At 36.7% G+C, this 23,554-nt stretch overlaps 1 protein-coding gene across 1 annotated transcript in view; it reads left to right on the top strand.

Moving 5' to 3' along the window:
- Window positions 1-23,554, top strand: part of otp (orthopedia) — a 203,357-nt gene that overhangs the window by 154,337 nt on the left and 25,466 nt on the right. The window contains exons 5-6 of the mRNA XM_067775285.1: window positions 9,687-9,891; window positions 10,132-10,257. Of these exons, the coding sequence (XP_067631386.1) occupies window positions 9,687-9,891; window positions 10,132-10,257 (331 nt within the window). The remainder of the gene's footprint in view (window positions 1-9,686; window positions 9,892-10,131; window positions 10,258-23,554) is intronic.

The following is a 23,554-nucleotide window of genomic DNA, read 5'->3' as shown; positions in this document are numbered from 1 at the left end:
TGAAAGCTTCGAACTTTTTATATAGATTTTTCAGAATTTTTTTGGGTATGCCGGTTCGCAGCCCAATCAATTTGAGTGTTACCAAGACAATTTTTTTTCCGAATGATGTTTTAGATTTTTATACGGAAAAATGTAAAATTTTTTTTTAATAAAAGAAAATCTGAAACACCCTTCCAAAAAAAAAAAACTGTTAAAAGTCAATGCGAAGTTTGAGAGACCTATGAATTGTAGTTTGCTGGACTAAAATTTGTTGGCCTACAAAACTACATACTCAAAAATTTTTTAGAGAACTCCAAATAGTGCAGAATGTTAGCAACGTTTTTAAACGGTTTTATTTAGCTTGAGTTGACAGGCTGCACGGCCGTTGTGAACGAATCTTGTAATTAAAATTTAAGTAACTTCCCAATAAGCTACAAGCTTGAAACTTGGAATGTAGTTCAGAACCCGATGACAATGCAATAATAAGAAAAAAATCGCCGCTAGGTGGCGCAAGGATGGAGATATTCACAAAATTCGCATTTGTGGTCCGATTTGGCTCATATTTGGAACACATCGACCTGTGCAAAAAATCGCCGCTAGGTGGCGCATGGAGCGAGATATTCACAAAAATCGTATTTGTGGTCCGATTTGGCTCATATTTGGAACACATAATACATGCAAGAATTGAAATCGACCTGTGAAAAAAATCGCCGATAGGTGGCGCATGGATCGAGATATTCACAGAACTCGTATTTGTGGTCCGATTTGGCGCAGAGTCGAGTGAAGTCTTTGGAAGGATTATGTATTGAGGACTTAGGTTGTAACAAATTGTCAGGAAAGAGTCCTTGTAATATGGAGTCAATAATAGGCAATTAAATAAAGACTAAAAACTTGAAAATAAAATAATTAAAAAAAAATGTTTAAGTTAAACGGTTTTATTGAAAACAATACTTACATTAAGTAGTAATAATACTTAAAGATAGAAAATAATTAGGTAGGTCCTAGGTGCTAGTCATCACACTCCTCATCAACCTAGGGCGTTGATCACATAAATAAATAAAAGCGTTGGGCGCGTGAAATTTCTCAAAATGTGAGGCGTAGCATAACCTGATTAAGGTTTAGTTGGTCTTGTATATGACTATCAATAGAAATTTGACGCATCCAACGCTTTTATTTAATTGTCTGATCAACGCCCTAGACTGATGAGGAGTGTGATGACTAGTACCTAGGACCTACCTAATTATTTTCTATCCTTAAGTATTATTACTACTTAATGTAAGTATTGTTTTCAATAAAACCGTTTAACTTAAACAATTTTTTTTAATTATTTTATTTCAGTTTTTTTTCGAAACGACTTTTAGCTTGTTTTTCATAGTTTAGTTTATAAAATTCATAAGGAAACAATTTCCTTAAATATTGATAAAAATTAAAAAAAAAAAAAAATGCCACTGCTTTTTCTCTGTTCGCTGTTGTATTGTCCTTACAAAAAACCTCTTAAACAAGTGCAAGCATTTGCATGATTTTATATTAGATCAACCCATTTGAAAAAGGGTTTCCAAATTTTGGTGTACTCGAAATTGTTCGCACGGTTTACGACCAGACAATCAAACGAAAACCCTTTCCTTCTTATTTCGGTTTGTCCATGTGGTTGACACTTTTATTGGGAACTTTTTGCGTGAATGCCCTGTTATGGCTAGAACATTAATATACTTTGGAATCACCTTTTTGGAAAATTTGGCTAGGTTGGCAGCTCTTGTTACAAGTGGAACCTGTGTCACAGACATTATATACCTACCTTGCAATCCTAGGGGATTCTACGCAGCATTACCAAACGGTGATTAATAAAGCTAAATATTGATATATTTGCATGAAACTTTGATGAGAAATTTCTAGACTCTCAACGAAACTATTTAATCAAGAGCACACATTTTGCAGACACTTTTTCAAATGCATCGATCTTATGTATAGGGAAGCACCTATGCTCATGACATTTTGAGGTCTACGAAATTAGCTTAGTGTTTTTTGGCCTTGAACTGCTTGAGTTAAAACACTGTGTGAGAGGCTAAATTATAAAGCATAGCAAAATATAAACCGTGTTTTTTCACATGTATATACATCTACATTTGCGACAAAAAAAGAAATGATTATCGATAATTACACATAGTAGTAGTGTATGGAGAAATAGTGGAGACACAAAGCTTTTCGGTCATAGTGTATAACGCATACCAAAATTTTAAGTATTAATTTTATGCGCAACAATGTCATAAGTATAGATAAAGTTATACACTTGGCAGTCCATACAAAGTTTAAGTGCATATGTACATACATAAATGAAAAAAAAAAAAACAGCAATTCTTGCACGATCTGTTTTTTTAATGTAATTTTGCAAATATTTTCAAAAATTTTATTTTTGAACACTTTGATTATATATTTTTTTAAAAATTTTGGGCTGATGGGTATGTGACACCATCACAGTTAATATATATATACTTAAATGCGTTTTGCACTAACTCACTTCAATCCTTTCGAACAATTTCAATTCATGTTCGGATTATATGTAACGTAACTGGCTAACCCTCTTCTAAGAAGAATTTGAGGAGTTATAGCAATAACGTGCCACTTACCTTTCGTAGTGAAGTAAACGGTTGCTGAATGCCCCCTTCTCTACGAGGTAAAATTTTGATATGCAACACCAGGACATATTTACACGTATGTATACGTAAGTATATGTGAATATATACATATTTGTGAAATATCCCAGCATTAAAATCGAGTTCTTATACCATGAGCATTGTAGCTTCGAAGGCAGCTTAGAATGGGCCCAATACATAAAACGCGTACATTTACTCAGGCTAGAGGTTCTGAGTAAAAGTTGGGTCGTTTGTTTGTATAAAAACTCGAGTATGAGCAAATGCTCATTCAATGCACCTCTTGAGGTTTATAATTAGGAAATCGACAGTGCAAACAATGATATTTGTTTGCTATTATACCAGGATCATTCCATTATATCGATAAATGGCCGATTTCGCCCCTTTTTTGTAAGTTCGGATAAACACTCCAGAAAAAGGAATAGGATAAGAATAAGAAAAAAATCAGATTAAGAATAAAATAACAATAGGAACGGGAATAGGAATTAAATTATAATTACAACAGGAATAGGAATAAAATTCGGAATAATAACAGGAATAAGACTGAGAATAGGAAAAGGCATAGGGACAGGAGTTGGAGCAGGAATAGGAATAGGAATCGGAACAGGAACAGAAATATGAGTGGGAATAGGAATAGGAAAAGAAAGAGGAATATGAATTGGAATATGAAAAAGAACGGAATAGGTATAGGAATAGGAATAGAAATAAGAACAGGAATAAGAATGGGAAAAGGTATAGGAGTAGGCATATGGACAGAAATAGGAGTAGGAACAGGAAAAGGAATAGGAGTAGGAATTGGAACATAAATGGCAACAGGAACAAGAACAAGAACAGGAATGAGAAAAGGAATAGAAACAGGTACAGCAACAGGAATAAGAATAGTCATAGGAACAGGAATGGGAGCAGGAACACAAACGGCAACAGCAACAAGAACAAGGACAATAATAAGAAAAGTAATAGAAACAGGAAGAGCAACAAGAATAAGAATAGTCATTGGAACAGGAATAGGAGTAGGACCGGGAATAGAAGTAAGAATAGGAACAGGAACATTGCAATTAATAGGAAAAGGAATCGACATAGAAGAATTGGATTGGGAATAGGAATAGGAGCAGGAATAAGAGTAAGACTAAGAAAAGGAATATGAATAAGAATGAAGATAGGAAAAGAAGCAGGAACAGGAAAGAAAAAGGATTAAGGATAGCAATAGGAATAGGAATAAGACTAGAAATAGATAGGTGTAGCCAGATTTTTGTATCAGAAATATTACCTATACAATTTCACTGAGAAATGAACTTGTATGGGTTTTTATAAAAAGTTTCGATAATTACGGTCCGACAAGTACTTCACAAATTATGACTATTCGTCGTAGATCTTAGGAGGATGGCTGCATCAGAATGTTATCTTGAATATCACAAAAGATTCTTTGAAGGCAGTACAAGGGCTGTTGGTTTTTAAAGCAATTATTCTAACGCAAAACCAGTACTTTCAACAGGGAAGCGGTTTATCGACTAGATCAGAACTACCTGTTTTTGCAACAGTGATATGCATAAGATGTACATACGTAACTACTGAGTATGTATGTTTAGTGAAGGAAATGTGTGTTTGTGAGTTTATTTTGAAGGTATACAAATTACTGCCCCTCCAGTGTTTGTCTACTCAAATGTAGGGATTAATATGAACTTATATGTTTGTAGATGGAAGCAATGTTCGTTTATTTGTTTGTTGGTTTCAACGAATTGGCTTCAAGCAGATGGGCTATAAACTTTATGTTGTTACAAGAATTTACATACGTAAATATGTACATACATACCTACAACTAAAGGTATGAATATAACATGATGTAAAATATGTTTATAGTTTGTAGTAGTAGTGGTGTTGTTATAATGTTTTGTTCAAGCCGGTAATTGATCTTGATTAAAGTTATGTTTATTCATATTATCGAGCAATGCAGTCGACATATCTATATGTATGTATGTAAATGTATAATACTACATAACTACATATGTATGTATGTTGTATTAACGAGCCTAAGTATTTTCATATTACAAGGTTACGAGCCGGACCCGTGCGCATCTTACGCAACCAATATAAAAGTATCTTATCAAAATCAACAGAAATCAGCTGTTCTATCAATCAACTAAAACTTACAGCTTGCGCTGCCATCTAGCGTATGGTCGTAACTGCCGGAAATACAGTGCAAATATTCACAATAGTGCCATAGTACAAACAAATTTCTTTGTGTGCTCACAATTTATTTTTACCAAATTATTTTAATAAAATATAGCTAAACAAAATCGCTACGACCAAAATTGCCCAAGGCTCTCTAATAGCCCGAATCTCCATCTTTACCATCAAAACTTTATTTATAGATTTGGATTCCAAATAAGAGTGAAAAAGAAACCCGTACATAACAAGTAAGGAAGGCTAAGTTCGGGTGTAACCGAACATTACATACTCACCATTTAGCAAAATTAACCTAGGGTAACCCTGGAATGTGTTTGTATGACATGTGTATCAAATGAAAGGCGTTAATGATTATTTAAAACGTAGTGGGCCTTAGTTCTATAGGTGGACGCCTTTTCGAGATATCGCAATAAGGGTGGACCAGGGGTGACTCTAGAATGTGTTTGTACGATATGGATATCAAATTAAAAGTATTAATGAGGGTTTTAAAAGAGAGTAGCACTTAGTTGTATATGTATGTGAAGGCGTTTTCGGAATATCGACCAAAATGTGGACCAGGGTGACCCAGAATATCTTCTGTCGGGTACCGCTAATTTATATATGTCATACCACGAACAGTATTCCTGCCAAGATTCCAAGGGCTTTTGATTTCACTCTGCAGAACTTTTTCAATTTCTTTTACTTAATATGGTAGGTGTCACACCCATTTTACAAAGTTTTTTCTAAAGTTATATTTTGCGTCAACAATCCAATCCAATTACCATGTTTCATCTCTTTTTTCATATTTGGTACAGAATTATGGAATTTTTTCATTTTTCGTAATTTTCGATATCGGAAAAGTGGGCGTGGTCATAGTCGGATTTCGACCATATTTTATGCCAAGATAAAGTGACTTCAGATAAGTACGTGAACTAAGTTTAGTTATGATATATCGTTTTTTGCGCAAGTTATCGTGTTAACGGCCGAGCGGAAGGACAGACGGTCGACTGTGTATAAAAAATGGGCGTGGCTTCAACCGATTTCGTCCATTTTCACATAAAACAGTTATCATCATAGAATCTATGTACCTACCAAATTTCACAAGGATTGGTATATTTTTGTTCGACTTATGGCATTAAAAGTATTCTAGACGAATTAAATGGAAAAGGGCGGAGTTACGCCCATTTTGAAATTTTCTTTTATCTTTGTATTTTGTTGCACCATATCATTACGAAAGTCGAATATTGACATAATTTACTTTTATACTGTAAAAATATAAAATTTTTTGTTAAAAAAAATTTTTTTTAAAAGTGGGCGTGTTCGTCATCCTATTTCGCTAATTTTTATTTAGCACACATATAGTAATAAGAGTAACGTGCCTACCAAATTTCATAATGGTATCTTCAACGGCTGCCAAATTACAGCCTGCAAAAATTTTAAACTACCTTCTTTTAAAAGTGGGCGGTGCCACGCCCATTTTCCAAAATTTTTCTAATTTTCTATTTTGCGTTATAAGGTCAACTTACCTACCAAGTTTCATCGCTTTATCCGTCTTTGGTAATGAATTATCGCACTTTTTCGGTTTTTCGAAATTTTCGATATCGAAAAAGTGGGCGTGGTTGTAGTCCGATTTCGTTCATTTTAAATAGCGATCTGAGATGAGCGCCCAGGAACCTACATACCAAATTTCATGAAGATACCTCAAAATTTACTCAAGTTGTCGTGTTTACAGACGGACGGACAGACGGACGGACGGACATGCCTAAATGAATTTCTTTTTTCACCCAGATCATTTTGATATATAGAGGTCTATATATATCTCGATTAGTTTATGCCGTTACGGATTACCGTTATGCGAACAAAGTTAGTATACTCTGTGAGCTCTGCTCAGCTGAGTATAAAAACAGGAATTAAAAATAATATATATGATAAAAAAAAATTCCGGACTATTTATTATCTATATATTAATACGCTAACAAAATTTCCATACAATCAATTGACAGGCTGTTTCGCATACTTAGCATACGTAAAATCATATGAAAGTTATATGAATCGATTCGTATTGATCAGCCGCAGTGCATAGGCCTATTTTTGTTAACAAATATTACTCTATTTGTTTATAATTAATAGAAAAAGTTTTTTGTAAATTCGAAAATCTGTGCAACTATAGAAATTGCCATCTGTAGGCAGCATTATGTTCACAAACCCCCCTGGGTACAAGCTCCAAATTCTCAATTGTTCCGTTGCTCAAATGTTTCATCTCTACATATGTATGTATTTGTACACGCCAAACGGTGAGAGAACTACTGCTTCGCTCATTTTCTGTTGAAATAAAATATTGTTTCCCATTGTTTCCAATTACATATATTGGTTTGTACCAAAATCTTTAAAAAATTGTTCTAAAATAATTGTTAGCGCACAAAAAAACTTTAAAGAGAAGTAATAACTTAACCGGCCTATTTTTTTGGACAAATTTTACTTACACGTAAAAGCATAGTTCTTTATTTAACAGATTCTTTGTTTTTCATTTTAGGTGCCTTAAAAAAAAAAATCAATCAGAAATAATGAGTCAACTTTTCTTCAAACTCACTAAATTTATTTATTTATAACAATTAATTGCAAATTTGACCCAAATGTTTTTTGCATTTCCAGATTTTATGCTCATTTTAGATATAGCACGTCTTATAGTGAACAAAAAATAAATAAATTTGCTACAAAGATATTACATTCAAATTTGTATATTGTCTTTTATGCTAATTTATTTTGATATTTCTTATTTTATTTTATTATATTATCTTTTATTTCAACTTAGTTTATTATTATTTAAATGCAACTTGATTGAATCGGAAAATTTCACGTTGTATATTAAACGAAAAAAAAAACGACCCAAAAAAGTTTTCGATTTTAGGTCGAAATATTGCATAGGCAGTATATTACCCACTATATTTATTATTAGGCTAACTTTGTTTGATTATATGCCCATTAATCGGATGCTTAGATCCCATAATCCTAATTTGTTTATGTCGCTTAAAATTATGAAATCAATTTTATTTTAGTAAATATGTTTGCGTGAATAATTTCAATGTTTTTGTTTCTTTTTCTTTTTTTTCTAATTTATTCTGCTTTGCTATATCTTAGTATTATATCGTTCACAAACGATATTTTATGGTAGATATGGTCATATATATTCATCTCCATTTCATGAATATGAATGTTTACAAATTTAATACAAATTAATTACGTACATAGATCTCAATGGGAATCCCAACATTAAATATCCGAATATTAGAATCTTCATATTTCCGAAATGATAACATTAAAACCCGGAAAAAGGTCCAAGTGCACTTATTGTGCTTTTATATGGAACTGTTTATTCTCATCACTTAATTTTTTCGCACTTTAAGTACTTTATTTTTTTCTTTCATTTAAATTTTTTAGTAAACTCTGCCTTCTTTCTCATTACTAATTTTTTTTATATTTTTATTTTTTATGAAGGTAGCCTCTATTCTATTCGAAATTTTCGTTTTGTGTCACACTTATGTACATACTATATATATATTTATACAAAATTAAAATCGGTAAAGCGCCAATTGCATACCTAACGGGTGGCGTGAAATAGGCTAAATTACTTAAGCACATTTCTTCGTTTTTAACTAAAAGTTCGTGTTTTTGAATTATGACACTATTGAAGTAAATGGGCGATATATGTATATGGGAGATATAGGCCTACTGGGGAACCGAGCACACAAAACTAACTTCGGTAGCGCCCCAACGGGGACCTCCCGGGTGGTGTGGAAAATTCTATTTTTCAATTTAATGTCAAGTAATTTCACTTTAATTCTATGTCAATTTCTTTTGATTTTACATATTTTTTATATTTTTGTATAAGGAGCTCCATACCAAAAGGTTATAATTACATTTGAAAATTTTGTAGAAAATTTAAGAAAATACAATAAAAATTACAATGTCTTAATGAAAAATTTAAGTAAGTTAGACCAGTTTGCTATATTTCCGCTCACTGCTTAACTATTAACGCATTATTTCGCTACTCCCAACACTGGATGCATAGACTGAGTTGAAAAAAATAAGAGTTGGTCGAATTTCGACCACAGGCGATACTAGTTATAAGTATTAGGCCTCGATGCACTGCGCCTTTATTTAGATCTATTGTGTTTGACTTTTCAGCCTAGTATTGCATGTGGAGTCTTCTAATGTATTTAGGTACCCCTTCAGGCTATTTACTCCATGTCACGAGTGTTTCAAGAACACATCCCTGCCTTGCTAGAGCGATCTATTCAGAGAGAATGGGAACCGGCGTTTCATCCTGAAGCTCATAAAAGTGACAGATTTGTGTATACGATAGATTTATCTTTCTTAAGTCATATCGTAGACTCCAGTGTCCCATTTAAGGTTCGTAGGTTTTCTCTACATATATTTATGAGTTTGCCTGATACTCTTGTTGCAGGAAGTATAAACAATTTGGCCTGTATTTGCCCTGCTCATTCAACAAAATGTTGTCTGAGCTGCTTTGTTTCCCAGTTACTTAGGGTTTCCCTAGTATGTGCCTTCGTGAGTTCACAGAAGCGCACTGGAAAATTGAATGCTAATATAGCATCCTGCTATTGGAATAACTTTGCTAACTATCAAATTTCTAGTCCTTTTCCAATCACGATTGAGGTACAAAAAAACTGCAGGGAACTTTTTGATAGATGAAAGGTTTTTCTCATTACTTTTGCAGACTAAGGGAAAATTCGTAAACGTCTGCTTTAAGCTTTCGTACCATCAAATTCTCACACGTTTAGTAACAAAAACAAACTATATAAACTCATATTACAAAAACTCTATTTTTGTTGCAAAATTTTTCTTTAAAATAGAATATTTTTTATTTCATTTCAGGTTTGGTTTCAAAATCGTCGTGCCAAATGGAAGAAGCGCAAGAAGACCACAAATGTTTTTCGCACACCAGGCGCTTTGCTGCCTTCGCATGGTTTGCCACCTTTCGGCGCCAACATAACAAACATTGCAATGGGTGAAGGACTTTGTGGGACGGGAATGTTTGGCGGTGATCGTTGGGGTGTGGGCGTAAATCCGATGACAGCAGGTGCGACAAATAACTAAAGTATTTGACTCTTAATTTAGACCATAAGGTTTTATTCATATACAAATTTACTACTTATTCTCTTAAAAACTTAACATAAAAAATTAACCGTAGACTAACAATGTCTCTTTAAACATTTCTTTTTTCTTTCTTTTTCTTGCGTTCACATTTCAACTAATAAATTCACAATTCTAACAAATACTCAAACTTTCGCAAATGCGTTAAATAACTGACTAACTGAAGGTTTTGGCCAACTAAATCAATCTTCGCCGCTTTCATCTACAATAAATAGTGGTCTTAATTCGGGTATTAACATTGGTTCGGCAATGGGTGCTGGCAGCTATCAGCATTATGGATTGAACGCTTTAGGTATGTGAAATTAATTAACAAATTAATCTTAAAAGTTTTGTGCATGTTTATTGATTGAGATATAATTATTCGTAGATGCTTGTTATTATATCTCGACTTTCTCAACCCCATGCATGACCTTTACTTTTTTATTTTTTATTTAGAACGGATTTTTAAAGCCTTAAATTATTCATACCGAATAATCCGGTTTTATATCCGATTAACTCGGGTTTTATGTACTTTGCTATGACTCAGTCTTAAGGGAAAGCAACTTAGAAGATAAAAATACGTCACAAAAATTTTTTCCGAGAGTTCCATAGATAACGCGTGGGGATCTAAAACACACCACAATTGGCTGCTTCTCTTAAACTTTTTGTAGTGTAATTTTATCTTCTACATTTTGCCTTAGGAAAAACTTATCATTAGACTCACGAAGTCTCCTGCAATTGAGACACCGTCGAATTTAAAGAATATGTAGGGAATCTAATCATACGGGATTCGCGACGATGTAGAGACTATTTCGATATTGTTTCATGATCATTGGGAGATTGTATCGATAGAGTTTCTGGACCGGTACAGTTTCAAGATCGGTCGAAACTATCTGCTGCTCAATTTCGGATAGTTTTCGAGATAATTTTAAAACTATATCGTTATAATTTCAGCGGTTAGTTGGTTGGTTGCTGTGCTGCCCGGCTATGGAGCCGGGCCCAAGTGGCGCTATAGGCGCCATTTTGATGCACTTTCTCCTGGAACCAATTATGTGTTGGCTGATGTACCGTGCGTGTTGCTTTACTCAAACCACTTGGTTAAAACTATAAACTTACCGATGTCCTTGATGCGGGTTAAGTCGGGAAACACATAGTTGCCTAGAGTTCGGGACCGAAAGTTCGCTAGGGCTGGGCACTCGCAGAGGAAGTAGGTAGCGGATTCCTCGGCACCCTCCTGTCTACAGCTCCTACACCTCTCATTGTAGGGGATACCCATTCTACTCGCGTGCAGGCCAAATGGCCAGTGTCCTGTATTAGTGGCCGTGATTCTGTGTATTTCCTGCCTAGACCTATTTAGTAGATCATCGGTTCTTTTCTGGTTGTACTCTGGCCAGATTAGTTTGGTGGTTCTACAGGTGTCCGTAGAGTACCAATCACGGATTGCTATTTTCCTAAGATAGGTGAGAATGTCTTTTTTAGTTGATGTGAGTGGTCGATGCACCGCGACTGCTTCTGTGATGTCTAACGATGCTCCCGCCTTTGCTATTTCATCCGTTTTTTCGTTGCCGTCAATGTTCCTGTGGCCGGGTACCCAATTGAGTGTGTTAGCTGCCTGGTTAGCTGCTTCATGTAGCACCCTCTTACAGTTGTCGACGGCTTTTGAGGATGTGTTCGGTGATTCTAGCGCTTTTAGCGCCGCTTGACTGTCGGAGTATATGACTACCTCACCGTCTATCCGGTTCTGCAGCAGGAAAATACAGGCCCTCTCTATTCCTTGCAGCTCTGCTTGGAAGATGCTGGCTGTGTTTGGAAGGCGGATGGGGATTGCGACATTTAGTTGGTTGGAGAAGACACCTGCGCCGACGCCGCAATCTATTTTGGATCCGTCAGTGTAGAGTGAGGTGACCCTTTCCCTGCCAACTTTGTCGGCCGACCAATCTGTTCTAGAGGGTATCTACACTTTGTAATTTCTGTCGAAGATCAGTGTTTTTGAGAGGTAATCTGTTGTCGAATCCACATCGGCGAGCCTTGTTAGGATGTCACTGTGGCCATATCGTTTTTCTGTCCAGCATCCAGACTCCCTTAGCCTGATGGCTGTGCTGATCGCTGTATATCTGGTGTGAAGGGCCAGTGGCAGCAGGTTAAGTATATCATTTAGTGCGTCCGTCGGGCACGATCTAGGTGCACCTGTTACCCCTGCTCATGCTGCCCTTTGTATTTTGTCTAGTTTTTTAGTGTTGTATTGCTTGTTCAGGGCAGGCCACCATGCTATGGCTCCGTACGTCAGGATAGGCCTTATGACCGCCGTATAGAGCCACATCATGAGTTTTGGCTTTAGCCCCCAATTTCTGCTGATTATTCTCTTGCACGAGTAGTATGCGATATACGCCTTCTCTACCCTTTTTTCGATATTGGTTTTCCAATTTAACTTGTTGTCTATTACGACGCCTAGGTTTTTAACTCTAGTTGAGAGCGAGAGTTCCGCACCATCTAGTGAGGGCAGTTTCAGGGTATTCAGGGGTATTTCAAAATCATTTCAGAACTATTTCTGGCCTATACACCAATCGACTGTGACCAAGTGAGAAAGAAGAGACTACTCGTCAATGTGGAACTAAAGTGTTCTCTATCCAATCTACAAGATAAGGCGATCTCCCTAGTCCAACCAACAACTCTGTCACTACTGGAAATGGCTTTTCCTAGCCATTGGACAGGCAGGACTTATATTAGTCAGGTCACAGGTATAGAAAGTCCTTGATGTAATTGATACTTCGAAACCAGTTGAAATTATGCTTGGAGTGTTTGAAGACAAAAGTTATTGGAGAATTTTTGGTTCGTCCCGTTCTGCTAACTGAGATCCCTTGCCTGCTTTTTTACACGACGGCTAAAAACGCCTAGGCGATCACCGCTTATGACCTAAGTGATATCGCTTTCTCCAAAGCATCTTCACCCACAAAAGCGTAAGCCGATGTTTTTCTGTACCCCTACCTCTATGCATCCTCGTATTTTCCTTAACATATATACTGCCACATATGATGTTCGAAGTAGTTCGATAAACCACAATATCTCGGTAGTCAGTTATGCTATGGAAGCAAAATCTTCTCTGTAATAAAACCTCCTTCAATACCTTTCGTTCGATGCACATATCAATGTAGTACAATGATGTGAAGATGATAGCATGCGAAAACATCGCACTTTGTTATGACTGGAGGAAGTTGTTCCAAACCTCGAAAAGCAAGGCATGAGCGCGCGTTTTGAGGTGGCGGATAAAGCGCAGATCCCCCGGCATCAAAAGTTTAAGCATGGTTAACATGCGTGATAAAGTTAGAGGACTTCTTCAGAGCTAGAATCCGGATATACCACCGAAAGATTGGAAGATACTTACTATACCTCGACGTACTGAGGGGGGCCAGTTCTATATCTTCCAAACAAAAAATTTGGCGGAGGATATATTTTTCGCACATCTTGGCAATATGCCCTGAAGTACTGGACAAATTTATATGAGACTCAGTAAAAGAAGTCCAAACGATAACAATCCTTACACGCTATAAGTGGGCGAAGTCGAAAAGCAAAGTTTTTAGAGGAGGACAAACAGCCGAATGGTGCTGCAAGTTTCACAGAGGAACATCAGAGAAATCCCAAGCATAACAATTGTAATATCCAAGTAATGAAGTGGACCTCGAAAGTCCTAGACCAAAAGAGGCAAAAGAGGGGGACAAACAGTCCTAGAAGAATAAGCAAGCATTGATCCTGGTATCCTGTTACATGGTCCTTATTGCTAAGGCACCACCGGTGGAGTGCAAGAGGCTGGCACAAGAGGAAAGGGCGCAAGAAGCGGCTGGTCTTAGGCGCAAATTCAAAAGCGCATCACAATGCGTGATGAATGAGAGATGAAAATTTCTATTTTGTTACATCCTACAAACCAATTTGCAGACAGCCAACAGGGGAAGTGTCCCTACATATGTTGTACCAACATCCACCAATGTTCTTGATATTACATTGAGCTCTGAGCTTTATATATCAAGGTATGATTGGATAGTTCTTGTTAAAACATCCTGCTCCGATCATTCGTATATCAGCTTCAGCATCAACCTACAGAAGGTAGAGAAGGTTGGAAACCTCAGGTCAACAAACTGGACAAAATTCCAGAAACATGTCAAAATGAAACTGGACAATCCAAGGAGGTTTCCTATGAGGAAGGACTGGAGGATTCCAATGATTTCCTAACAAAGATGCTTATGACTGCGTATAATAGAGCTAGCCCTCTAAGAAGATTAGAATAGGCAAAGCCATCATGGTGAAGCAATGAGCTGAGTCTTCTTAGAAGACAAATAAAAGAAATATTCAAGATGGCAAAGGCCGCGCAAAGCGAAGCGTGCCGGGAAGAGTATAGGGATCTGTTGAGGATTTACAAGCATAAGATTTCCAGGGCGAAGAGAACCCCACGGAAGAATTTCTGCCCAGACGTCAAGTGCTCGAAAGAAACAGAGCGGTAAAGAAAAGTCCAAGCAAGGGCAAATATAGTACAGGGCCCAGAGAACAGAGAATGGTCACGTAACAGTGGGGAACAGAGGACGGCTCTTGTAGCTTTCCTACCAAAGGGGGAGAAGATAGGTCTTATATATCCCAAGAACCACAGGCTCAGGGGAGGCTGATGGATATGTATAAATAGTCCAACGTGGAGAAAAAAACTCTCTCCACATCACAACATGTGTACATCAAGGGCAAGTCCGTAGACACTGCACTGCATAGAGTGTTATCAAACATATAGAAAGCCCTGCAATATACCGAGCATACCTTAGGAGTATTCTTGTACATTGCCGCAGCTTTCAGCAATGTCCCTAAACGGTCTTAACTAGATTGAAGAACATCCAGCCATAACCAGATGGATCGGCTTCATGTTAAATTGCAGGAAGATTACTTCAAAATGGAGGCTGTATGAGGCCACGAAATGAGTGGACAGGGGTACGCCGCAGGACGGGGTATTATCACCTCTGCTGTTGACGCTGGTCTTCAACCAACTGCTCAGGCGGTTTAATAAGGAGCCCGTAAAACTTATGGCTTACGCAGATGGCGTTGCCATTTTCAAAAGTGGAAAATGCTTTCCAATAATTTGCTCTTTCGTGGATCGGGAACTTCGGGGAATACATATCTGGGCATCTAATGTCGGGTTGGCCGCTAACGCGAAAAAGTCGTCCATGGTCTTGTTAACGCAGAGGTACAAAGTCTCAAATTGGACTAGACCTAAACCCGATGGGGTGACCATCCAGGAGAAACCTTGCACAAAATATAAAGAAATCATTCTAGAAATTAAGCTTTCGCGGAAAAGGGTCTCAAAGGCACTTTAAGCATACAAAAGTATGCTGGGGTTTGCAGCCTAATCTTTCTACTGATTGTTTTCAAAATATTTTAGTGGGTATACACTCTATCAGTGCTGAGTATTCCGAGAGTTCTAAAAAAAACCCCTACGAATGCACTCTATGCCATTCTGCTCTTTCCTCTTGTAGACCTGGTGGCAAAGAACGGCGGAACTAGTAACCCTAACCAAAGCAGTAGAAACAATGGAAGAAAATAGTTTAAACTGCAGCCGTATCCACTTTTATATTGACATCCAAGGAAAAATTAAGCAAATAATCTCGCATAGCAGAGCATCTTAAAATGTGTTAGAATGCAAGCAAACTCTGGAAAGAATCGGGATAAGGAAAAGCAAATAGGGGGATATGAAAAAGCGGATGAACTGCCTAAAATGGGCGCATCACTCGAAGCTTGCTCCTCAGATATCCCAATTAGATTGGGGAAGATTAGAAGAAGGCGAGAGGTGCACATGATCGACCAATCGAGAACGAAGCGCGAGGCCATAAAGTATCGAAGATCATGTGTAGCTTTTACAACCAGTTAGTCCTTTCATTAAAAAGAGAGGACTGTTGACTCATGATGAAAGAAGATATATGAAGTGCGGGTGTGAGGAAGAAACGATCGAGCACGTTTTGTGCTCGTGCCCGCGCTTGCTAGGCTAAGATTACCGCTATTAAGAGTGAAACAGTTGTAAGATCTAGAAGCTGCAAGTCCCAGAAAGCTTTTAGTACTTGTCAAGATGACATAGTTATTTTACAACATAGGTCCTAATATTTTGAGGGTTTTTCAGTTTAGCCGCTAAACAAACTGCTTCTCTAAGCATCCATGTAAAGTTGTATGTTCATCCATTCTTAGATCGTAGCATCTACACGAAAAAATTTCTAGATATTTTGTGGCGTCGCATTGTTTTGAACTAGTTCCCTGAAAACTTATAGGATTTGCTAAAAGGATAGAGTTGCTCCGTAATATAAGTAAGTCCTAGTACCACCAGTCTATGTTGACAGACCAGTTTAACTGAAATTAATCTTGATTTGATTAAAAAAGCAAACTTCAGTTCAGACACCGCCTACATATGTACATATCGCTCACCTAAATAGGTCAATAAAAGGAGCAAAATCAAAAAACTTCAATTCGCAAATTATGCATATTACCGGGTTCGCCTTTCAAAACCAACCGATCTGTATACTTCATTGAGTTCCACTACTCACACTTAAATTACAAATTAAATAAGTAGTTATATACACTTTTATAAATTTATTCATCCACACCTTTTATTTCAGTAAACATTTTACAAAAAAATATTGCAGCCACGTCCAACTTTATCATTTCGTTGATGACCTTGACTTTGGTGCACAATTCAGCTCCTCCTTAGTGCAACGCCCTTTATGTAACAGAGCAAACTGCTTCGGCGATGTTTCAAGTTCGCATTTAAAAACACAATAATTTGGGTAGGTCTTTGGTTCGGTTGAGCAAACAGGTCTCAAAACGAAAGGACAAAAGCAATGTCCATCTATACACACGAAAACGCATAAAAGTATTAAATTTAGGAAAATTATAGCAAACTTCATTTTTAGTCAAATTTTTAATCTTAGTAATAGGCCAAAAGTGAAAACGAAAAAAAAATACAAGTGATGTGAAGAATAGTCCCAATCAAACTATAAGTTTAATTGCTAAATATCTTATTGTACTCTTAAATTATACTTATTGCACGACTTCGTTGAAATGATTAAAAGCATTTGCATTTCCTTAATTGCAAAATAAATATTTGCACAATTAGCACAACATTGTCACAAAATAATTTTTTTAGCTGTTTTTATTAAACAATAACATAAATAAAACTATGACGCAACTACACCAGTCGACCAAAAAGGTGGTCATTATTGGGCGAACTCCATTGTCAGCCTAAAAACCATACGTTAGAAATAACTAACACAATCAGCAGATATTGTTCTACCAGCATTTTTATTTGCCTGCAGCATTTTAAAAGGAATTTTCCGTCTTGACGGTTAAATCGACGTCACATTCATAGCACGAAGCGCCTGATCCATCAGAAAGCTAATTGTTGGTAGGCATTTGCTACTTATGATGACTGACACGACAATCGTAGATAACGGCAAGTTTGATTGGTGCAATGTCGTAAACTTTTAGTGTTCACAGTAGAAAAAGTTATAAACACAAATTCGATCGGCTGCACTCAGAAGAAAAAGCACTTACCTAAAATGAGGAAAATATTTCCTAAACAAATTTTCTTTAAATTCAGAAAAATTTCAATATAATGAATTTAGGATTTAGTTATATTTAATGAGATTAATTGTATTTTAACAAAGTTTAAATAATGTATACAGTGAATTTTAATTAAATTGAACGTCTTTACGGCTTGCTTGTCGTCTTCAAACTCTTCTTAGCTTCGATTTTCGTCTTAACAGCTTCGCTTTTCGTCTTCCGTCTTTCTCGCTCTTTTCGCTCTTTAATTATGAACACGCTTTCGTTTTACTCTACGTCTTTAATCTTCCTCTACGTCTTTATGCTTCTTACTGAGTATCTTCTTCTTTCTCAGCTGGATGTTCACAATAAATTCCCACATGGATAAGAATTTCTTATTTTTATATAAAACTTTTCACTTATTTGAGGGAAAGTTTTTCTTAAATTTTTTCAATAAAAAATACTTGAGTAAATATTTCTCACAATATTTACATTTACGGAATAGCTCAGCTGGGGTCCTATTCAATAACTATGAGTTTTGAAATGTACATTTTTCTTTCGTACAAATTGTACATTTTAAAATACATTTTAAATTACATTTTAAAACTCACAGTCACTGAATAGTGCCCCAGGTTAGAGAAATCGACTGTGAAGTTGGGGAACTCGAATCGATAACCGCTGCAACTTTTTATTTGTATACCTTTCATGAAAATGAAATGGTATATACTTCGTCACGAATCCCAAAATTGTAAGTCCTTAAAGGAAAATAGATAGACCCACCATTAAGAATACCGAAATAATCAGGATGAAGAGCTGAGTTGATTTAGCGATGTTCGTCTCTCCATCTGTCTGTTTGTATGCAAACTAGTCCCTAAATTTTCAAGTTATCTTGATAAAATTTTGTGAACGGTTTCAGATTAGACATTTGTCGTAAATGCCGGATCGGACCACTATAGCATATATCCTCATACAACCGATTTTTCAGAAAAAGAGAATTTTTGTCATAACTTCTCCAATTTATCAAATTTCGTATATTGCACATATTGTTGTCTGAAAAAATGGATGAGATCGGTCGTATATATAGCGTATATCCCCCACAATCGATTGTTCAGATAAGAAATTTTTCGCAATTTCTGTCCCATTTTAACATCTAGAAGCTTCAAATTTCATCAAATTTCTTCAAATACTAGAGCTAACGATTTCTCGAATGTGTTCGAGAAGAAAGAGATTTCTCGCGAGTCTCGCCTTCTCGCGAGATTCTAGAATCTCGAATTACTCGTAAAGCTCGTAAGGCTTCGACATTCAATTTAATCGATTCATTGGCTCTTTTATATAGAGCTTACGATTTCTTCTGGAGCATAAAGGAAAATTTCCACAAAACCACAACTAAACAAGTAAGGAAGGCTAAGTTCGGGTGTAACCGAACATTACATACTCAGCTTAGAGCTGTGGAGACAAAGTAATGGAAAATCACCATGTTGTGAAAAGAACCTAGGGTAACCCTGGAATGTGTTTGTATGGCACGGGTATCAAATGGAAGGTATTAAAGAGTATTTTAAGAGGGAGTGGGCCATAGTTCTATAGGTGGACGCCTTTCCGAGATATCGCCATAAAGGTGGACCAGGGGTGACTCTAGAATGTGTTTGTACGATATGGGTATCAACTGAAAGGTGCTAATGAGTATTTTAAAAGGGAGTGGGCCTTAGTTCTATAGGTGGACGCCATTTCGGGATATCGCCATAAAGGTGGTCCTGTGGTGACTCTAGAATGCGTTTGCACAATATGGGTATCAAATTAAAGGTATTAATGAGGGTTTTAAAAGAGAGTGGCCCTTAGTTGCATATGTGAAGGCGTTTTCGAGATATCGACCAAAATGTGGACCAGGGTGACCCAGAACATCTTCTGTCGGGTACCGCTAATTTATTTATATATGTAATACCACGAACAGTATTCCTGCCAAGATTCCAAGGGCTTTTGATTTCGCCCTGCAAAACTTTTTCATTATATGGTAGGTGTCACACCCATATTACAAAGTTTTTTCTAAAGTTATATTTTGCGTCAAAAAACCAACCCAGTCACCAGGTTTCATCCCTTTCTTCGTATTTGGTATAGAATTATTGAATTTTTTCATTTTTCGTAATTTTCGATATCGAAAAAGTGAGCATGGTCATATTCGGATTTCGAACATATTTTATATCAAGATAAAGTCAGTTCAGATAAGTATGTGAACCAAGTTTAGTAAAGATATATCGAATTTTGCTCAAGTTATCGTGCTAAGAGCCGAACGGAAGGACCGACGATCGACTGTGTATAAAAACTGGGCGTGGCTTCAACCGATTTCACCCTATTTTACAGAAATAAGTTATCGTCCTAGAATCTAAGCCCCCACTAAATTTCACAAGGATTGGTAAATTTGTGTTCGACTTATGGTATTAAAAGTATTCTAGACGAATTAAATGAAAAAGGGCGGAGCCACACCCATTTTAAAATTTTCTTTTATTTTTGTATTTTGTTGCACCATATCATTACTGGAGTTGAATGTTAATATAATTTCCTTATACACTGTAAAGATATTAAATTTTTTGTTAAAATTTTATTTAACAAGTAAGGAAGGCTAAGTTCGGCTGTAACCGAACATTACATACTCAGTTGAGAGCTGTGGAGACAAAGTAAGGGAAAATCACCATGTTGTAAAAAGAACCTAGGGTAACCCTGGAATGTGTTTGTATGACATGTGTATCAAATGGAAGGTATTAAAGAGTATTTTAAGAGGAAGTGGGCCATAGTTCTATAGATGGACGCCATTTAGGGATATCGCCATAAAGGTGGACCAGGCCTGACTCTAGAATTTGTTTGTACGATATGGGTATCAAATGAAATGTGTTAATGATAATTTTAAAAGGGAGTGGGCCTAAGTTCTATAGGTGGACGCCTTTTCGAGATATCGCCATAAAGATGGACCAGGGGTGACTCTAGAATTTGTTTGTACGGTATGGGTATCAAATGAAAGGTGTTAATGAGTATTTTAAAAGGGCGTAGGCCTTAGTTCTATAGGTGGATGCCTTTTCGAGATATCGCCATAAACGTGGACCAGGGGTGACTCTAGAATTTGTTTGTACGGTATGGGTATCAAATAAAAGGTGTTAATGAGTATTTTAAAAGGGCGTGGACCTTAGTTCTATAGGTGGACGCCTTTTCGAAATATCGCCATAAAGGTGGACCAGGGGTGACTCTAGAATTTGTTTGTACGGTATGGGTATCAAATAAAAGGTGTTAATGAGTATTTTAAAAGGGCGTGGACCTTAGTTCTATAGGTGGACGCCTTTTCGAAATATCGCCATAAAGGTGGACCAGGGGCGACTCTAGAATTTGTTTGTACGATATGGGTATCAAATGAAAGGTTTTAATGAGTATCTTAAAAGGACGTGGGCCTTAGTTCTATAGGTGGACGCCTTTTCGAAATATCGCCATAAAAGTGGACCAGGGGCGACTCTAGAATTTGTTTGTACGATATGGGTATCAAATGAAAGGTGTTAATGAGTATTTTAAAAAGGAGTGGGCCTTAGTTCTATAGGTGGACGCCTTTTCGAAATATCGCCATAAAGGTGGACCAGGGGCGACTCTAGAATTTGTTTGTACTATATGGGTATCAAATGAAAGGTGTTAATGAGTATTTTAAAAGGGAGTGGTCCTTAGTTCTATAGGTGGACGCCTTTTCGGAATATCGTTATAAAAGTGGACCAGGGTTGACTGTAGAATGCGTTTGTACAATATGGGTATCAAACGAAAGGTGTTAATAAGTGTTTTAAAAGGGAGTGGGCCTTAGTTCTATGTGTGGACGCCTTTTCGAGATATCGCCATAAACGTGGACCACGGGTGACACTAGAATTTGTTTGTACGATATGGGTATCAAATGAAAGGTGTTAATGAGTATCTTAAAAGGGCGTGGACCTTAGTTCTATAGGTGGACGCCTTTTCGAAATATCTCCATAAAGGTGGGCCAGGGGTGACTCTAGAATTTTTTCGTACGATATGGGTATCAAATGAAAGGTGTTAATGAGTATTTTAAAAAGGAGTGGGCCTTAGTTCTATATGTGGACGCCTTTTCGAGATATCGCCATAAACGTGGACCAGGGGTGACTCTAGAATGCCTTTGTACGATATGGGTATCAAATTAAAGGTATTAATGAGGGTTTTAAAAGGGAGTGGCCCTTAGTTGTATATGTAAGCCCGTTTTCGAGATATCTACCAAAATGTGGACCAGTGTGATCCAGAACATCATCTGTCGGGTACCGCTAATTTATTTATATATGTAATACCACGTACAGTATTCCTTCCAAGATTCCAAAGGCTTTTGATTTCGCCCTGCAAAACTTTTTCATTTTATTCTACTTAATATGGTAGGTGTCACACCCATTTTACCAAGTTTTTTCTAAAGTTATATTTTGCGTCAATAGACCAATACAATTATCATGTTTCGTTCCTTTTTTCGTATTTGGTATATAATTATGGCATTTTTTTCATTTTTCGTAATTTTCGATATCGAAAAAGTGGGCGTGGTCATAGTCGGATTTCGGCCATTTTTTACGCCAATATAAAGTGAGTTCAGATAAGTACGCGAACTGAGTTTAGTAAAGATATATCGATTTTTGCTCAAGTTATCGTGTTAAAGGCCGAGCGGAAGGACAGAAGGTCGACTGTGTATAAAAACTGGGCGTGGCTTCAACCGATTTCGCCCTTTTTCACAGAAAACAGTTATCGTCCCAGGAGCTAAGCCTCTACCAAATTTCACAATGATTGGTTAATTTTTGTTCGACTTATGGCATTAAAAGCATCCTAGACCAATTAAATTAAAAAGGTCGGAGCCACGCCCATTTTGAAATTTTCTTTTATTTTTGTATTTGGTTGCACCATATCAGTACTGGAGTTGAATTTTGGCATAATTTACTTATATGCTGTAAAGATATTAACTTTTCTTTTAAAATTTGAATTAAAAAAAATTTTTTTTTTAAAAGTGGGCGTGGTCGTTCTCCGATTTTGCTAATTTTTATTAAGCAGACACAAAGTAATAAGAGTAACTTTGCTGCCAAACTTCATCATGATATCTTCAACGACTGCCAAATTACAGCTTGCAAAACTTCTAAATTACCTTCATTTAAAAGCGGGCGGTGCCACGCCCATTGTCCAAAATTTTACTAGTTTTCTATTCTGCGTCATAAGCTCAACTTACCTACCAAGGTTCATCGCTTAATGCGTATTTGGTAATGAATTATCGCACTTTTTCGATTTTTCGAAATTTTCGATATCGAAACAGTGGGTGTGGTTATTGTCCGATATCGTTCATTTTTAATAGCGATCTGGGATGAGTGCCCAGGAACCTACATACCAAATTTCATCAAGATACCTGAAAATTTACTCAAGTTATCGTGTTAAAGAGCAGACGGACGGACGGACGGACGGACGGACGGACATGGCTCAATCGAATTTTTTTTCGATACTGATGATTTTGATATATGGAAGTCTATATCTATCTCGATTCCTTTATACCTGTACAACCAACCGTTATGCAATCAAAGTTAATATACTCTGTGAGCTCTGCTCAACTGAGTATAAAAAAAAATTTTTTTTTTAAGAAGAGGTCGCGTCGTCATCCGATTTTGCTAATTTTTATCTAGCTCACATATAGTAACAGGAGTAACGTTCCTGCCAAATTTCATCATGATATCTTCAACTACTGAAAAATTACAGCTTGCAAAACTTTTAAATCACCTTCTTTTAAAAGTGGGCGGTGCCACGCCCATTGTCAAAAATTTTACAAATTTATAAGGTGAACCCACCTACCAAGTTTCATCACTTTATCCGTCTTTGGTAATGAATTATCGCACTTTTTCGATTTTTCGAAATTTTCGATATCGCAAAAGTGGGCGTGGTTGTAGTCCGATTTCGTGCATTTTAAATAGCGATATGAGATGAGTGCCCAGGAACCTACATACCAAATTTCATCAAGATACCTCAAAATTTACTCAAGTTATCGTGTTAACGGACAGACGGACGGA

Source organism: Eurosta solidaginis, chromosome 3, assembly GCF_040869045.1.
Source record: "Eurosta solidaginis isolate ZX-2024a chromosome 3, ASM4086904v1, whole genome shotgun sequence".
NCBI classification, from domain to species: Eukaryota; Metazoa; Arthropoda; class Insecta; order Diptera; family Tephritidae; genus Eurosta; species Eurosta solidaginis.
Note: the sequence above shows the minus strand (reverse complement) of the source record. Positions and strands in the feature narration are given on the sequence as shown.